This window comes from Microcaecilia unicolor, chromosome 2 (genome assembly GCF_901765095.1).
Source record: "Microcaecilia unicolor chromosome 2, aMicUni1.1, whole genome shotgun sequence".
NCBI classification, from domain to species: Eukaryota; Metazoa; Chordata; class Amphibia; order Gymnophiona; family Siphonopidae; genus Microcaecilia; species Microcaecilia unicolor.
Window position 1 is genome coordinate 108,572,709 of NC_044032.1, and position 18,284 is coordinate 108,590,992.

The window sequence follows — 18,284 nt, forward strand, 5'->3', positions numbered from 1 at the left end:
TCTGGCCCCTACAGACCAGGTAGATGCTCCAAATCAACTCGTTACCTGCATGACAGACAGCTGTCGGCAATGGTCACCTGTATGAAAGACACCTGTCCACAGACTCAGTGAATCAGTCAGACTCTAACCTCTACAAAATGGCCAAGAGCAAGGAGCTGTCTAAGGATGTCAGGGACAAGATCATACACCTGCACAAGGCTGGAATGGGCTACAAAACCATCAGTAAGACGCTGGGCGAGAAGGAGACAACTGTTGGTGCCATAGTAAGAAAATGGAAGAAGTACAAAATGACTGTCAATCGACAAAGATCTGGGGCTCCACGCAAAATCTCACCTCGTGGGGTATCCTTGATCATGAGGAAGGTTAGAAATCAGCCTACAACTACAAGGGGGGAACTTGTCAATGATCTCAAGGCAGCTGGGACCACTGTCACCACGAAAACCATTGGTAACACATTACGACATAACGGATTGCAATCCTGCAGTGCCCGCAAGGTCCCCCTGCTCCGGAAGGCACATGTGACGGCCCGTCTGAAGTTTGCCAGTGAACACCTGGATGATGCCGAGAGTGATTGGGAGAAGGTGCTGTGGTCAGATGAGACAAAAATTGAGCTCTTTGGCATGAACTCAACTCGCCGTGTTTGGAGGAAGAGAAATGCTGCCTATGACCCAAAGAACACCGTCCCCACTGTCAAGCATGGAGGTGGAAATGTTATGTTTTGGGGGTGTTTCTCTGCTAAGGGCACAGGACTACTTCACCGCATCAATGGGAGAATGGATGGGGCCATGTACCGTACAATTCTGAGTGACAACCTCCTTCCCTCCGCCAGGGCCTTAAAAATGGGTCGTGGCTGGGTCTTCCAGCACGACAATGACCCAAAACATACAGCCAAGGCAACAAAGGAGTGGCTCAGGAAGAAGCACATTAGGGTCATGGAGTGGCCTAGCCAGTCACCAGACCTTAATCCCATTGAAAACTTATGGAGGGAGCTGAAGCTGCGAGTTGCCAAGCGACAGCCCAGAACTCTTAATGATCTAGAGATGATCTGCAAAGAGGAGTGGACCAAAATTCCTCCTGACATGTGTGCAAACCTCATCATCAACTACAGAAGACGTCTGACCGCTGTGCTTGCCAACAAGGGTTTTGCCACCAAGTATTAGGTCTTGTTTGCCAGAGGGATCAAATACTTATTTCCCTCTGCAGAATGCAAATAAATTCATATACTTTCCACAATGTGATTTTCCGGATTTAATTTGTGATGTGCTATCTCTCACTGTTACCAATAACCTACCCTTCAATTATGGGCTGCTCATGTCTTTGTCAGTGGGCACACTTACAAAATCAGCAAGGGATCAAATACTTATTTCCCCCACTGTATATATTCAGTGGTTCTAGTTAAACATATGTATAAAGAAGTGCAAGTGGTGGCTGAATATCAGGCCCATAGCTTTTAGTTGATAAGGCTGAATATTTGTAGTGTGCTTTTGGAAGGTTGGTTTTCTTCAGAAAATAGCACACCTCCTGTACTTCTGATTTGACAGTTTGTGGGGAGCCTGCTCTGGCCTGTATGTATACTGTGGATGCATTAAATATTTTCTGTCATGAAATGCTGCAAATTACTTCCAACTTTTGTTTGATTGCAGTTACTACCCTGGTCAATGTGAATGGATTTACTGCCCTGGGGATACCATATCTGCAGTAGCAGCCTCTGAGAAGAGCACAGGAAAGATATTTGTTTATGATGGGCGAGGAGATAATCATCCGCTACATGTTTTTGATAAACTCCATTCTTCCCCACTCACTCAGATCAAGTTGAACCCTATCTATAAAGTTGTAGTATCTTCAGACAAGTCAGGAATGATAGAATATTGGACTGGACCACGTCAAGAATATAAATTCCCCAGAAATGTAAAGTGGGAGTTCAAAACGGATACAGACTTATATGAGTTTGCCAAATGCAAAGCTCACCTCACCAGTATATGTTTTTCACCAGAAGGAAAGAAAATGGCCACCATAGGTTCTGATAGAAAAGTTCGAATTTTCAGATTCTTAACTGGGAAACTTATGCGTATTTTTGACGAATCCTTAAGTGTAAGTGAAGTAATTGTTATATTCAGTTTAGTGTGTGTTGCCTATTTAATTGTTCAAGAGCAAGGATTCAATGGAGTATGGAGATATGAAACTGAATTGGAAAGGGTCTATAGCAGTAGTGAAAAGAAGGTAGCTAAAGGTCTGTTGATGGTTTGTTCAAGAACCTTGAAACAACAAGGGAAGGGGAGAAAGAGGTATTTAGACACAATACTAGGAACAAAGGACAACTTCTTTTAAAATAAATCAAATAACAGAAGTTTTGTAGTTTAGGACCATGCTAGAGGAGGGAGAAGAGTTGAGATGGAACAAAAGAAATGGGGAGTCAAAGATTTTCAGTAGAACAGAGATAAGAATTGTATTGAGAGAAGTGATAGGTTTGAAACCAATCATATCACAAATATTTTGAGAGAATGATAAAAATGTTACTGAAAAACAAGCTACAAAGATGTAAGAAGAGAGGGGGTAGGAATAGCACACAAATAAATGAGATTTTATCAAGAAGAATTCTTGAAAGCATGGTTCTGAATGAAACAAAAATAAATGTTCCTTTTTGTAGAACTTGGTAGTCTGGAACAAACTTACTGATGAGTTGAAAGAAATCAATGATATATTGCAGTTTCACAAACAGTGTAAGACATGGCTTTTTGTGGTTGCATATGATCAGTGATGGGTTGATGTTGAAGAATGTTTGTATTTTTTACTGAAATTTTCTATCTGTTAGGTGTGAAATGCAGTAAAATCAATCCATGCCTTGTTAACACCCACAAAAACTTTACTTACTTTTCATTCTGACCTAAATAAGATGGTTCTCAATTTTTTAAAAAATATGTCATCATTTTCATCCTGCTAGACCAGTCCACATCAGTCGGTTGTGACCCTTTCCTAACAGCAGGTGGAGGTAGAGATATTGAATCGTTCCGGTGATATCACTGGTATAAGGGCTGATACAGACTGGAATCCTTCTCTTTCTAGCAGATGGTGAAGTTGGGCTGGTGCAGTAGGTGTTTGATGAGGTAGGCCGCCCCCCAGCTTACTGTCCACAACCTGTATTCCTGGGATTAGTTTCATGGGCCAGTAACTCCAAGGGGTTTGGCCACAGTCCTCGCCCCAGTTGAGCCAGGAGAGCTTTAAGTCTCCTTGCTCTGAGCTTTAGCCCAAGGGCTCTGTCTCACTGAAGGGAGATGGGGGATTCCCCTGGAACCCCTACCAGCAGGGGAGTAGTAGGTTCTCTTTCCCTTCTCCCTGGGACCTACTGCAGAAATTGGACACGATGGTAGCTGTCTGTTAGACGCTATCTCCAGTCTCTCTTACGTCTTTTACTTTACAGTGGGGAAATGGAGAGCAAACAGTCCAGTCGAACTTCCAGGCCTTTTGCTGTGTCTGCTACCAGATTTATCGATAATTTTGTAGGCCACAGGAGAGTTGAGAGTCTGGCTCTGGTGCCTGTCCCGCCGGGATCTCTTCCATGTGAAGAAGAGGAGTGATCCCTTTGCAGTGAATGGTTGAACCGAGACTTGAGGACTTCCTCTCTCCCTCCCTCAGCCTTGTGGAGCAAGTTCACTGATAGCTGAGCTGCTGCCCTCAGAGCAAGCCCGATTTTTTGATGCCAATGGAAAGTATTACCTTCCAGATCAGAGTTTGGCCCTTTCTGCTCTTGCACAGTTACAGTATCTTGGCAAGAAGAGTAGTGAACAATCCTGGTGGTACCAATGGAGGTACAACTGTGGGATATACTGAAGTTACTCTTGCTTCCTTGCGAGAGATTCTTGTGAGTAAACGTACAACAATGACTTTGGATACGATCTGATTTGCTATTTCAAATCTGGCAATAGTTATTCTTCCTGTTGTTCAGACCTTAAGAGTGGAAACAAATTCTTTAGAAAAAAGATTGGAGAAGTGTGAAAACGATTTGGTGGAGGTAAAATCTAGTATTGGAAAAATATTAGCAGAACAAACTTTATCCCAAGTTCAGTCTACTCAAGCAGTTCTTATAAAAGATATGTATTGGGATACGCACAAAATTGGAAATTATGGAGAATTTTGTGAGATGTGTGAACTTATGATTTCTGAGTTTCCCCTGGGATAAGAAACTCTCTCTCAGAGACGTGGTTGAACAGTATTTTATAGAAAGTTTTACAGTTAAAGAACAAATGCCATTAAAATATATTATCTTCCCTCAGAAAGAAGGGGGATCAAGTAAAGACTGGGGATGTTATTGCTGACTCTTTAGAATCATCTCAGGAAACAAGAGGGTTTTTTTTTGGGGGGGGGGGGGGGATTATCTTGTGCTACACTAATTGTAACTTTGGATAACAGTATTCATAGAGATTGGATACTTAAGTGCTATTTTAAATTTAGAGGGAGAACATTCAAGGAAGTTAAGGTATATCTTTTTCCTGATTTGTGTCGAGAAACCCAGAAGAGGTGGAAGTAATTTCTTTTGCGTCACCCAGGTGTACTTCAAATAAAGCTTTATTTCATCTTGAATTCCTTTGTTAATGTATTATATCAGTCTGTTAAATGTGTTGTTGGGGATTCTACACAACTTTCCTCTATTGTGACTAGTAAAGGGCCACTGGTCTGCTTGCCAAGGGGTCTTGAGGTGTATATTGATGATTGCTGTACTCCTTAGTCAAACAGTATGCATTTGTATTATTTCCGTGTTTCTCCTTTAATGTTATTGGGTTCCTTATTTTGTGGATTTGAACAGGATTTTCCAATATTTTAATACTCTAATGCATATGATATATGTGTTATTTACTATGATATGTTATTTTTAACTTATGTGGGAATATTTTCCTTTTTTTCCTTGTTTTTTCTTAGCTTTTCTGTTCAAGTTTGTTTGATTGGTTTTTGAAATTCTTATAAATGTTTTTTTTTTTTTTAAATACACTAACCTGAGAAGAATATTCATTTTAATACTAGTGATCCTCCCGGACCATGAAGAGTGAGCAGTGGAAGAAGATGACAAGATCAAGACTTTGGCCATTCTGGTTAGTAAGGGTATGGAAGCCAGGGGGAAAAAGAAGACCGATTCTTCAACAAGTAAAACCAGAAAAGCAAAAAACGGAGGAAGATCCAAAGCACCAAATCACAAGATGATCAAGATAATAAAAGTTTTTATTTTTCAGTGGTAAAACAGAATGCATTGATATAAGTGACCCAGGATGTGTTGAGCACTGCTGTCTAAGTGGGTTCCCTGCTCCCAGGATTTTGAGATCCACCTTCTATTCCTACAGCGGCTGCTGAGGAGCTGGCTCGGTGGGACCAGCCAAACCACTTTCTCAGGGGTGCGGCTGGACACCCCCAAGTAATTAGTTGTAACCATGGATAGCAGTCTTGCAAGCTAGGGAGCTCATGTGGCAACCTGGCTTAGGGCAAATGGTTGAGGTTGGAGGTAACCTGGCCGATTATTCATGTGGAGCCATTCATCTCACCCTAAGGCATTTTCTTCCATTCCTGGCTGGAAAGGCAATCGGGGAGATGTCAGACAATGCACATGACTGTGGCATATTTCAACAAGAAAGGAGGAACCAGGAGTGCAGCAGTGGTTCTGGAGGCAACTTGGCTAGGCAGATGAGTGATGCGCCATCTAGTTGCAGTATTAGTGGCTCATATTGCAGGAACTGAAAAAATTCAGGCAGACAATTTTAGTTGAAACTCTGTGGACCCAGAAGAATGGGAGCCGAGTCCCAAGGCTGCCTTGGTTGGTGGTAGAACAGTGAGAGTTCCCCACTTTGTGTCAAGATGGAATGCAAAGTGACACCTCTCTTAGAGGGTCTTTTACTAAGGCGCGCTCACATTTTGGCGCACACTAAATATTAGAGACGCCCATGCATTCCTATGGGCGTCTCTAATGTTTAGCGCGCGATAAAAACGTGAGTGCACCTTAGAAGGAGACGCACTAAATATTAGAGACGCCAATACATACCTATGGGCGTCTCTAACGTTTAGCGCGCCCACAATTTTAGTGCGCGATAAAAATGTGAGCGCGCCTTAGTAAAAGACACCCTTACAGTTGCACGAAGGAGGTTAGCTCGGCAGGTATAGATAACCTTTATACAGCTCTGGTTCACTGTGTTTCCTCCCTGGCCTTCGGTTGACTTTGTGATAAGAGGTCAGCCAAGCCTCTGACCTTGGTGATCCTTGTAGCTCAGGACTGACCATATCAGTGTTATGTAGACTTGATAGGTCTCTTGTCAGGTCCTTCGCTTCCTCTTCTGCAGGGTCAATCTTAATGGACGACTCGGATTCCTCATCCTTGAAAGGCACTGCTTGAAGAGGAAGGGTTATTCCTCTTAGGTTATCTCCATTATTCTGAAGACTCGCAGGCAATTCACATCTCTGGCTTATGTTCAGGTGTAGAAGACTTTTAAGAACCGGTGCTCCAGGCATGATCTTTTCCTCTAGCCTTGCTGCAAAGGGGGCTGGATCAGACCCTAGCCCTCAAATCTCTAAAGATCCAGATGGTAGTTCTCTCTTGCTTCTGAAATAAGATTGAGTACGTCTTTGTCTGCTCATCCTGATGCTGTATGGTTTTTCAGGGATTGAAACCCATTTGTCTCCCACTTTGGGTGGTACTGCCACAGCAGGGCCTTAATTTGATGCTCAACACATCGAGAGGACCGCCCTTTGAACCCTTGAAGCAGGCTTTTTCAAAGATCTAACCCTAAAGATATTTCTGGTGGTCATTTGTTCTGCAAGGAGGGTGTCGGAGCTCCATGACCCCTTATAAAAAGATTCAGGTCTGTCTTTTTCAGAGAATGCTGTATCAGTAGGGATGGTCCCATCTTTTTTGCCTAACATGGTGTTCCCCTTCCATCTCAATCAGGTGGTGGTCCTACCTACGTTTTCAAAGGACTGGAATTCTGGGCTTGCTGGAAAGACTCACAAGGTGGACAGTAGGAGAGTGCTTTTGTGCTAGAGATCACAAATTGTTTCTGCAAGTTATTCAATTATTTTGTTTCAGGGGCTGCAAAAGGGTGAAGCAACCTCTAAGGAGGCAGCTTATACTATACAGTGCAAGCTGATTCCAAAATGCTGTAGGGCACATTCAGTTTGTCCATAGATGACTTCTTGGACAGAAACCTGAAGATAGCTGCAAGGCAGCAACATGTTCATTGCTGCATTCCTTTGTGAAGCAACATAAGATTGACATTTACTGACTTTAGTAGAGCATTTATCCAGGGGGCCTTTTCCCCCTATCCTGTAAACTGTTTTTTGTGCATTGCAGTGGTGTGAAATGGTCTAGTAGTCTGTGACTTGGACGTCTCTGGGATCATGATCTGCTTCCCTAGTGTAATAAGAGATGTACAGATTTTGATTATGATTTCTAGTCTGTTCTACAGAGGTTCCCTAAGGGTTAAACAAAAGTTTTAAGTGAGTTTTTAATATCTGTTCTGCTTTGGTGTATGTCTACTGAAGGATTCTGGCCTATAGCAGATGAGGCACCCATTTATATGAGTGATGTCATTGGAATAATTCAGTATCTCTACTGCCATCTGCTGGTAGAAAAGGGTCACAGCCTAGTGATATGGACTGGTCAAATAAAACTCAAGGAAAGCAAATTATTAGGTATGAATAAATTTCCCCATTGCATATTTACATAGTACTTTTACATCTTTAAACTACTTAAATTTGAAGAAATGATTTGGGTTTTTTTTTGTTGTTTTCTTTATACTATATTAGCGTGGCAGTCTCACCTACAAAGTTTGTTGTTTCTTTGCTGTGTATACAGTAGTCATAGCTGAGGTCTTATCTGATCCAGTTTTCATCCATATGCCTTTCATTCAGATTCTTGAATGTCCATATGCAAAAAAAAAAGTGTGTTAAAAAGATTTTTAAAAAACCCACAATGAACCAATAAAGTAGGAATTTAGATTTATTTTATTTATTTATTACATTTATACCCCATATTTTCCCATACAATTTTGAGTTCAATGTGTCGAACAAGCTAAAAAGAAGTCATTACAAAATATGAAACAAAATAGATAAACCCACACACAGATCAATAAGGAAAGATATATAAAGAATTCAATAATAAAGCATAATAGGGAGAATGGAAGGGGAAGATTAGTCACCAGGATCAATTGACAGAAATTTTCTGAAAAGGAAAGATTTCAAAAACTTATAAAAAAAACAAATCATGTTGGGATCTTATATTTTTTGGCAAGCAATTCCACCATTTAGTACCTTGGTATGAAAAAGTAGCTGAATATATAGGTTTATAAACTACTTTCCTACAGGTAGGAAAATGAAAATGCAGGTACTCTCTTTCACCACAGATTGAATTACGAAAAGGCAAAGTAACAAGGGGCAACATTTAGTCAGGGGCAATACTATACAAAATCTAAAATATGAGAGCACAGAGTTTGAATGTAATCCTGGCCCTAATGGAAAGCCAATTCAAATGTTCAGCAAAGGAGTAGCCTCTCAAAGCATGGTACATGCATGACAAGTCTAGCCGCAGTATTCTGGGCAGTTTGCAGTTTTCTTAAGATAGAATTACAATAATCAAATTTAAATGAAATACAGTGGCCAGATAGCTGATTTGAATTGTGTTTCCAAAAACCACATTTAATCCAAAGCTTCTGACTTGTATGCTAATCTAGTCCTCCCAGTGTGAAAGCCTTTTCTAATGACTGGTTTCTCTGTAGATGTTTACTGAGTTGCAGCAGATGAGGCAGCAGCTCCCAGACATGGAGTTTGGCCGACGTATGGCTGTGGAACGCGAGCTGGACAAGGTGGATGCAATAAGGTTAATTAATGTCATTTTCGATGAGACTGGACACTTCTTGCTGTATGGGACCATGCTGGGAATTAAAGTCATAAATGTGGAAATTAATCGGTATGTCTCAGCAGTTTGTATTTAAGTTGGATGGGTGGGGTTTTATAATTATTCATGTTTAGAAAAGAAATCAGAAGTATTGAGATACAAAGAATTAGAGGGTTCTCAATGCGATTGATTTTGTAGACCACATATATTATGACTGCTGGCAGAAGGATGTATCCAGTATGCATATTAGCATTGAATAGCATCACAGGCCCATAGAAGGAAATGCTGTCACTACCTTACCCTCAGCCACAAGCGCTTAACTTTCAATGTTGTCTTTGATGCGCATAACAAGCATGTACTTCTAGGTGCCAGCTTACAGAATTTCCCCTTGAATGTAAATGTACCCGAGATAAGGGCCACTCAGCTTAGAAGTAAGTATCTTTTTAAGTGGGTTTCACAATCAGTCAGGTATCTGGGAATTCAATTGACTACAAATAGAGCAAAGTTATTTTCACTGAACTACATTCTGCTAATTTTAGGTCTGCCTCAAGAATTAGATGGTCAAAGCTTTATCTGTCATGTATGAGGAGAGAAGAAGCTCTGAAAATGATAATTTTTCCACAGTTTATCTCTTTCAGACACTCTTGATTGAGGTCCCAGTGGACAATTTCAGTCTCTGAATAGTTACTCCACCTTTATGGAAGGGGTGACCCCTGAGGGTGCCATAGAAATTTATGAACCTGTCTAGGAAAGATGAGGGTCTAGGAGTTCCACATTTAGAGAAATATCAAGTGGTTCAGCTCAAGGTAACACTAGATTGGCAGGCACCTAGGCCAGATCAATGGGTTGAGCTGATTTATGAGGGAACAAAGTTGGACCAGGCCTGTTGGTTTCATTTTTTCTTTTTTAATACACTGGCTCCCGATGATGAAATGGGTTTCTTTTAAGTCGATGTTGATGGTTTTTAAAATTCTGAATAGACTGTCTCTAGTATTTATGGCCCATTTTGTCTTTGTATGTTCTTAAAAGACATCTGTGGTCTCGAGCTAAAATTTTGCCTTAGATATCCTTTCCCAAAGGAATATCACTTATGTGAAACAAGGAAAAAAGCCATACCTATAAGAGAGATGACAATGGACCTCATAAAGATTTCGAAATTATTGAAAACTTGGTTGTTAAAAGCAAATGTTTTTAACTCAATGGGGATGTAAAATAAGGGAGTTTCAGATAATATAGGACTTTGGTTTGGTTTGATAGAAGAAAAAGGGATATTGAAATGGGTTACTTGTGTTTGTGGTTTTGTTAGATTGTAATACCCATATATATGTATTGATGATATACTTTTATATCGTTAACATGTATTGATAATGCTGCAGCCATAGTAATATAATTCTGGCTGACTGGTCAGGCAGACCAGTGGGACTGTACAGGTCTTTATCTGCTGTCATTTACTATGTTACTATGATATGACTGCTATAATAATTACTGTAATCCACTTTGAGCTTCAAGGTTATGGTGGAATATAAGACTTCAGATTAAATTTAAATAATAGTGTTCAGCTTGGAGAGGGAGGACAGATTATTTTTTTTCTGTGCTGGGAGGAGAAGGGGATAAGTTGCTTAGGACAACTGATAGATAAAGGGGAGGGTAAGTGATAAAATTTGTTATCTAGAGACATTATCCCCTACCTACAGATTAAACATTTTATCACCTGCTGAAAAATAATTAAGGAGGTAACAGCAGTGAGGATGAATTTTGAGGATCTTGTGCAGGCTACTCCTAAGAACGGGATCAATTCTAAATGCAAAAGGGGAACAGAAATTGGGGTATGTTAGGAGATGGGAAGATGATATAGGATGAGACCTCAGGAAGGAGATAATGGACAGAACACACAGTGTACAGCACTGTGTAGGTCTAGTAGTGGTATAGAAAGTAGTAGTAGATGTATGCGGTGGGAGTGCATGATGAATAAATAAAAGCTTTGGAAGAAAGATATTTGACATTTTAAAAGAGCTGGTGAAAAGTAGATTCCCTAGGTGCGTGGAAGTCAAGTTATTAAACTCAAGAGTCGAGGGGCCATCTGACAAATTATTGAAATTGACTGACTAGGATGGTTCTAGCAGAAACTAGTAGGGGGGGGGGGGGGGGTGACCAGAAGCTTCAGCGCATGAAGTTCAATTAAAGTGGGGGCTTGTTTTTGATATGTACAAATTGACAGCTCTACATATAAACAGGGTCAAATACTTTGGTCTTATTTTTTGAAATGGCTTACGAAATAAAGATTAGCTCAAAGGCTGATAGGGTGACAGCAAGGATGGAAGTGGGAGGGGGAGGAGAGATTGAAGTTAGAAAATTTTGTAAGCATAAATTTGTAATCCACTGTAAAAATATTAACCTGTTCTTTAAACTTGAATGGATATTATTATTGTTTGTATGTTTAACATCAATAAAAACATTTTAAAGAGTAGTAAGATGTAAGAGTCACAGTATATAGTCTCTCAATATATTTGATAAGACAATTTTTGTTTTTCAACCTGTAGGTGTGTTCGTATCCTGGGCAAACAAGAAAATATTAGGGTGATGCAGTTAGCTCTGTTCCAGGGTGTGGCCAAGAAACATCATGCCGCAACTACAGTTGAGATGAAGGCTTCTGATAACCCTATTTTACTTGGTGTGCAACCAGATCCAACCATTATCTGTACAGCATTTAAAAAGAACAGGTTTTATATGGTATGCATCTCTGTTAATTGTTTCACTTTTATTATAATATTTGAATTATTTTTACATATTTTTTGGTCATATTTCCCTTTTTTCTCTACTGATGAATTTGAATACCTGCAGCTCTTTCTTTGGTTGTAAAAGGAAAATAGAAAAAAAAATTTTCTTTTTAGACATATCAGTAATCCAAAGAAACTTTATTGGCATGTGAAATAGGTGTATTTCCAAAGATCATGTATTACATAATAAACAAGAAAGAAATACAAGTTGAGAAAAGAATTAACAATGATCCCATAAGTACATAAGTATTGCCATACTGGGACAGACCAAAGGTCCATCAAACCCAGCATTCTGTTTCCAACAGTGGCCAATCCAGGTCACAAATACCTGGCAAGATCCCAAAAAAGTACAAAATATTTTATGCTTCTTATCCCAGAAATAAGCAGTGGATTTTCCCCAAGTCCATTGTAATAACAGTCTATGGACTTTTCCTTTAGGAAGCCACCCAAACCTTTTTTAAATCCCGCTAAACTAACCGCCTTTACCACATTCCCTGGCAGCGAATTCCAGCGTTTAATTACATGTTGAGTGAAAAAACATTTTCTCCCATTTGTTTTAATTTACTATTTTGTAGCTTCATTGCATGCCCCCTAGTCCTAGTATTTTTGGAAACGTAAACAGATGCTTCCTGCCTACCCGTTCCACTCCACACATTATTTTATAGACCTTTATCATATCTCCTCTCAGCTGTCTTTTCTCCAAGCTGAAAAGCCCTAGACGCTTTAGCCATTCCTCTTAGGAAGGAAGTCGTCCCATCCCCTTTATCATTTCTGTCGCCCTCTATGGAACTTTGGAAGGCTAAGTGCTTTGAAAATATGCCTCAATATCAACCAACTCACCTTTATCCACATGTTTGTTCATTCCTTCAAAGAAATGTAATAGATTGGTGAGGCAAGATTTCCATTCCCTAAATCTATGTTGGCTTTGTCTCATTAATCCATGCTTTTGAATATGCTCTGTGTGCTAGGAAGCATTTGGATTATGACAGTCAGAAAGTATTATGTTTTTGAGACTGCACAACTAAAGTGTGTACTCAACAAAAAGCGTTTGCTCCTTGTGTGTTCTGAGCTCCGTGTACAGAAGATTTCTGGCGCGACTTCAGGTTACATGTGATAGTCAAACACTTTTTTTTTTACAACAGCGGAGGCCCTTCTAGATCCTTCATCCAATTTCCAACCCTTCATCCAGGCGCACTTTCCTTCTTCTCATCCCCTCCCCAAAGGATCTTTTCCTTTCACTCCTGATGCTGTTCCCCCATTCTTGCTCCCTCCATTCAGACACTCTTCACCTTCACACACCCTCTCTCCACTTTCCCCGCCTTGCCCTGTGAAAACTCATCTGTTTTGGGGTTCTGCAGGATGTATTTAGGAAGTCCAGTACTAATTTTTTCCTACTGTTGATGTTTGGGGAAAATGCTTTGTAAATAGCACCCTTTGTGTATTCAAGTTTCAGTGGAAGTGTCATAAAATCAGAGGAGATTGGGAGATTTCAGGATAGAATTTTACTTGTTTTTCTTGGAATATTCTTTATTTAAATGTCATTCATGAAGTATTCTTACCAAGATAATATTTAGTTTAGTAATTTGGACTGACATTTTTACAATATTTATTTTTAAGTAGCATCATGGCTAATATTTTTTCCAATATCAAATCATCATTCAAGATGCTCTTCCCCCCCCCCCCCCCCCTTTACTCTTGCATCTTTCCTCTTTATAGACATATTATTCCACTTTGCACCTGTTCCCCTCCTTTAGATGATATTCCCCCTTCTGTCTCTCCCTTGCTCTGGATGCTCTTCACCCTTGTTCCCTCCTTCCAGATATGCATTGCTTTATAACCCCTCCCTCCTAAAGATATCGCCTCTTTCTAACTTCCTCCCTCTAAATACTGTTCCTCCCCCCCCCCCCTTCTCATCCTGGCTTGTCCTTCCCACCCTTGCTTGTCCTTCCTATGCTCTTTCCTCTAATATCCTCCTTCTCTCAGTTCTCCATCCTCCTCATTCTCTCAGGATGAATAGGCCACCATGAGATTATCCACACTTGATCCCCCTCCCATTGTGCATCACTACTAGCCGGCAGCAGGAGCCTAGTTTAATCTGGCAACCTGCTGCTGTGAGACCAAATCCCACAGCTCTTATTGTGAGATCTGGCCCCAAGGCAGTAGGAAATGACATCAGATTAAATGTATCTCCTGCTGTCTGTCTGTAAGGGATGCATGGTGTGAGTGGTATCAAGTGTGGACAACCATTGTTGACCCATTCAGCCTGGGAGGATGAGGAGAGTGGAGAACTGAAAGAGGACATTAGGGAAAAGAATGGTACCTAACACCCCTTGCATGACATTCGCAGCAGCCACTCCGTTCGCCACCTATTGGTCCTGGCCCTGGTTAAGGCAGTCATCAGATCCAGCAGTATGAGTTCAGGTGACTTCATATTATCTAAGATTAGTTTCAGAACCTCCACAAAGTTACTTGCTATAGCCTGCTTAGAAGCTGGATTGCCATGTGTCAGGAGGGATGCTCATCAGACGTTTCCAAGATGCCCTTTGTGTCATATTGACCAGAAATGGAAAAGTTGAGATGAGCCTGTAGTTGTTCACTCTATCATTGTTTAAAGAGGGTTTCTTTGACAGGAACTCGAATAAGGCATGTTAAAATATCAGGGAAAGAAGCCTCTGCTAATGATGCATTGATTACAAATGTAAGCATAGTCTCTAGAATATTACCAGATGCCTTAAACTGGGCATGGATCCACAGTACAAGTAGAAACCTGAACCATATCAAATAAAGCATTACTGTTTAACCGCTTAAAATCTGTCAAGTGTACTGAAGAATTCATAGTTTCCATATTAAACTTTAGTCTTCCCATCAGGATAAGACTTAACGTGACAAAGCTTCTAAGTAAGGGGTGTCAAACTACAGTCCCAGAGGGCTGCAAACCAGCTAGGTTTTCAGGATATCCCTAATGAATATGCATCCACAATTATATATAGGACATCTGTAATTTCAATATAGTTACTACTCCATACAATATCTATATATATAAAACTCACCCTCAACGTTCTATTGTCTGCTGACGTCACTGAAGCCAGTTCGTATGTTCGAAGCTCTGAAGCCACGAAAATCACAGTCTGTGGGCCCCGCCCTCGCGTCAAACGTTATGACGTTGAGGGCGGAGCAGATTCTCACCTCCAACGATCTACTCAGGCCACAACTCCGGATTTCCACACTGTAACTCTGCTTCGCTCTCGCGTCAAAACGCGATGACGTCGAGGGCGGGGCACGAAAACCGCCACCCACACAGAGCTACAACAGAAACAGCAGCGCTGCACGCCACGAACCAGGTAAAACCGCGACGAGCCATGCAGCCATGAAACCCTTGCTAGCGCCTGTTTCATTGCGCTCAGAAACAGGCCTCTGTTTACTAGTATCATTATAAGTAACTATAAAAAGTTTTTTTTTTAATATTTATCTAAATATCTTTCTATTAGCTTACCATACCAAAATTTAAAATTAGGTCACATTATATGCACTATCAAAATCACTTTGAACATACAAATAACAACATAATTCCTGAACCGACTGTTGATGACTTATAGCTGAAACATTCAGAAGTCCTTTACAATGAATGTCCATGCTGCTACTCCTTTTGTTTCTTAAAAACCTTATAACAATGTCCTTTACTCCTTCCTCTTCATTAGTAAAATTCACTTATCTTTTAACCTTGCTGTCCCATGTCTTTGAATCCAATGAAACAATGTTATGTAAACACTACTTCAGAGTTTCTCCACTCAGCAAAATTCATACAATCTCAATGCAAGTTCCATCCAATGATTTTCTATAAGCAATCTACTCTGGTTTGACTTTAAAACAATTCTTAGCCCAGAACCCGACATGATCCCAGGTTTTACTATGAAAGCATCATCGGGTTGAGGCTTACAAATTTGTAATTAAATCTCTTTCAGATGCTATCAAGCCATGATTCCAGATTTGCATGCGTGGCACCAGACTAACCAAAAAATGTCTTGATGACACTTTCATAGCAGAGCAGATATGGCCTATAGGTTAAAGGAGAACCATCTTAAGCCTCCATAAATGCCTCATTTCTAAATAAGTGACATTTACCTTTGGAAACCTACTATTCAACAGTGGCATTTTTATTTGATACAGGAAGAGCATTATGTTTTTTTTTAAATTGTTATGCACAAGAATGACTTGCTGGGTAAAATTTTTAGGGGACGAAGGGAGGCTCTGCTACTTAACTTGATGCAGAGGAAGAACTGGCATGCATATGTAATGTGGCTGCTAAGTCAGTTAATAAGGCAGTTCCGTCGCTTTTCCATCACTTACGATCTCTTAGATTTGCGGGCTCACCTTTGTTTATCTTTTGAGCCAGGGAATCTGTCGGCTCTTTGATACAGGTCCTTACTGTGCTGTTTACACCTTCACAGTATGTTGAAGTTTAATATTTACACAGAGATTTACAAAAAGCGTAGCCAAGAAAAACACTTGTACTTTGCTAACCTCTTCCACGCTTCATTACAATGTTTGTATACTTGTACGTTCCAGTGGTTAGGTAACAAAGACCAATAATGGTATTGTGAATCTGAAACTTGATTTACTGGTTCCCAGCTTCACTGAAAGGACTGCAAGACGTGAAAATTAAATGGGATTTGAGGCTTAATGTGTTTTTGTCTCTCTGAGCAAGGCTAGGCAAGAGCTTAGTATTTCTGAAAATATGACCTGTGTGATATTTAGGGCAGGCATTTTCTGTTTAAAACAGTTATACTACTTCTGCGGCAGATGGATTGCTGAGTTAAAGATCCAAAGGTCATGACAATTCTCATAGCTATGAGAATCATAGGAAGAGTTAATATTTAGACCTGAGTATCTTTATCCTTGTTCCTTCTAATTCTCTTCCTGTCACGATGGACCCCTTAGCCCAAGAGAAGGGTTTGATTTTCTTTCTGAATAGCAATTTTGAAGATGACATACTGGCAGCTGCAGGATTAACATTTCAGTGTTTAGACCTAGCCTTACATGTTCAGGAAATGTGAAGGGTGCTCAATCTGGTCATTAAGGACCAGAAACCTGTCTGGTTTTCTGGGTGACCAAGCTGTGCATATTAACTTGATTCTCAGACTAAACACTTGGAAATACATCTGATGAATAGTCTATATCCTGAAGACCAGGCTTGTTAGCATCCATCAAGGACTAGGGTTGTACACTTCTGTTTCTACAATGTGCATTTTCAGCTCCACAACTAATGCATTTTATTTTTTTATTTATTGCATTTGTACCCCACATTTTCCTACCTATTTGCAGGCTCAATGTGGCTTACATAATACCGTCAAAGGCGTTTGCCCAGTCGGTTGATAACAAATACAGGTTGTATAGAGATCGAATGAGGTATATGTGGAGGATCGGAAGGGATGAAGATTGCTTGATGTCCGGTACGATCATTAGTCATGTTATGTTCCTGGGTGAAGAGGTTTCCGTGGGGTCATTGGGATAGGCCTTTTTGAAGAGGTTGGTTTTTAGTGATTTCCTGACGTTCAGGTGGTCATGGATTGTTTTCACCGCTTTTGGGAGGCCATTCCATAGTTGTGCGCTTATGTAGGAGAAGCCGGATGCGTGAGTTGTTTTGTGTTTCAGTCCTTTGCAATTTGGGTAGTGTAGGTTTAGGTATGATTTTGGTGGTGTATGCTGCTAGGAGTTTTAATTTCTATTATGTACCCACTGAACAGTTCCTCAGGATCTTTAGCAAACTGGAGACTGAAAGTCTAGTTAGTAAAGGTTCATTAAGTGCAGTACCAGCTTTCCGATGAAGGTCTGTTTCAGCTGTGTATCCAAACTGGACTTGACATGAGTATCAGTCAAGAACACTATGAGCCATGGACATCTGCAATGAAATTGCACTATATTTGCCAAAGTTTGAAGTGCTAATTAATCAGCAAAAGTATTTAGCTAGCTTGACATTAGTTAATAGGTGATCCTTTAATGTAATTGTGCAAAACCTGTCAGGCTTAATACTCTTTGTTAAAATTAAATACACTATACTTTCTTTGTTAAGCAATTATGTATCCATACATTAGGAAAGAAATGGGGAATAATCATACAAGTCTAAAGAAAATCAAAATATATAAGTAAATCCAAAAGCTCACTTCTAGGAAAGAGAGAGAGAAAGACCTTACTATTAAAGAAATAATCAGAACATTAGAGAGACTGTACTTGAGTGCATTTTTTCTAGGGGTTACAATAGGGAGAAGATAATCATTATTTTCAGGGTCAATCTATTTTAAGTAACACATGAGACAATACTTTGTGGAATCTGAATATTAATAGTCATTTAAACAATAGCCATATGTTTAGTGTTTTGGGGGTTTTTTTCTATAAATTTCCCAAGTGAGATAGTAGTTCTTCATGACTTCATATCTTCCTTGTAGAACTTGCCTTTGGCAAAGAAAATGTCCTCTTTTTTTCATTAGGAATAATAGAGGAATAGAGCTTCTCTGTGGCTGGTTGTGGTATGAGGTGTCTAGATTCAGATTCCCTTTCCATCGTGACTGGTTTGGACCTGGGATGTGAAAGAGCACAAGCCTGAGGAGGAAGATAAAATGACTACCTTTACTATGGTGGCTCTC

General features: G+C 40.1%; 1 protein-coding gene across 1 annotated transcript in view; it reads left to right on the forward strand.

Moving 5' to 3' along the window:
- Window positions 1-18,284, forward strand: part of PPWD1 (peptidylprolyl isomerase domain and WD repeat containing 1) — a 79,777-nt gene that overhangs the window by 45,871 nt on the left and 15,622 nt on the right. The window contains exons 5-7 of the mRNA XM_030193184.1: window positions 1,644-2,091; window positions 8,748-8,938; window positions 11,407-11,596. Coding sequence (XP_030049044.1) covers window positions 1,644-2,091; window positions 8,748-8,938; window positions 11,407-11,596 — 829 coding nt within the window. The remainder of the gene's footprint in view (window positions 1-1,643; window positions 2,092-8,747; window positions 8,939-11,406; window positions 11,597-18,284) is intronic.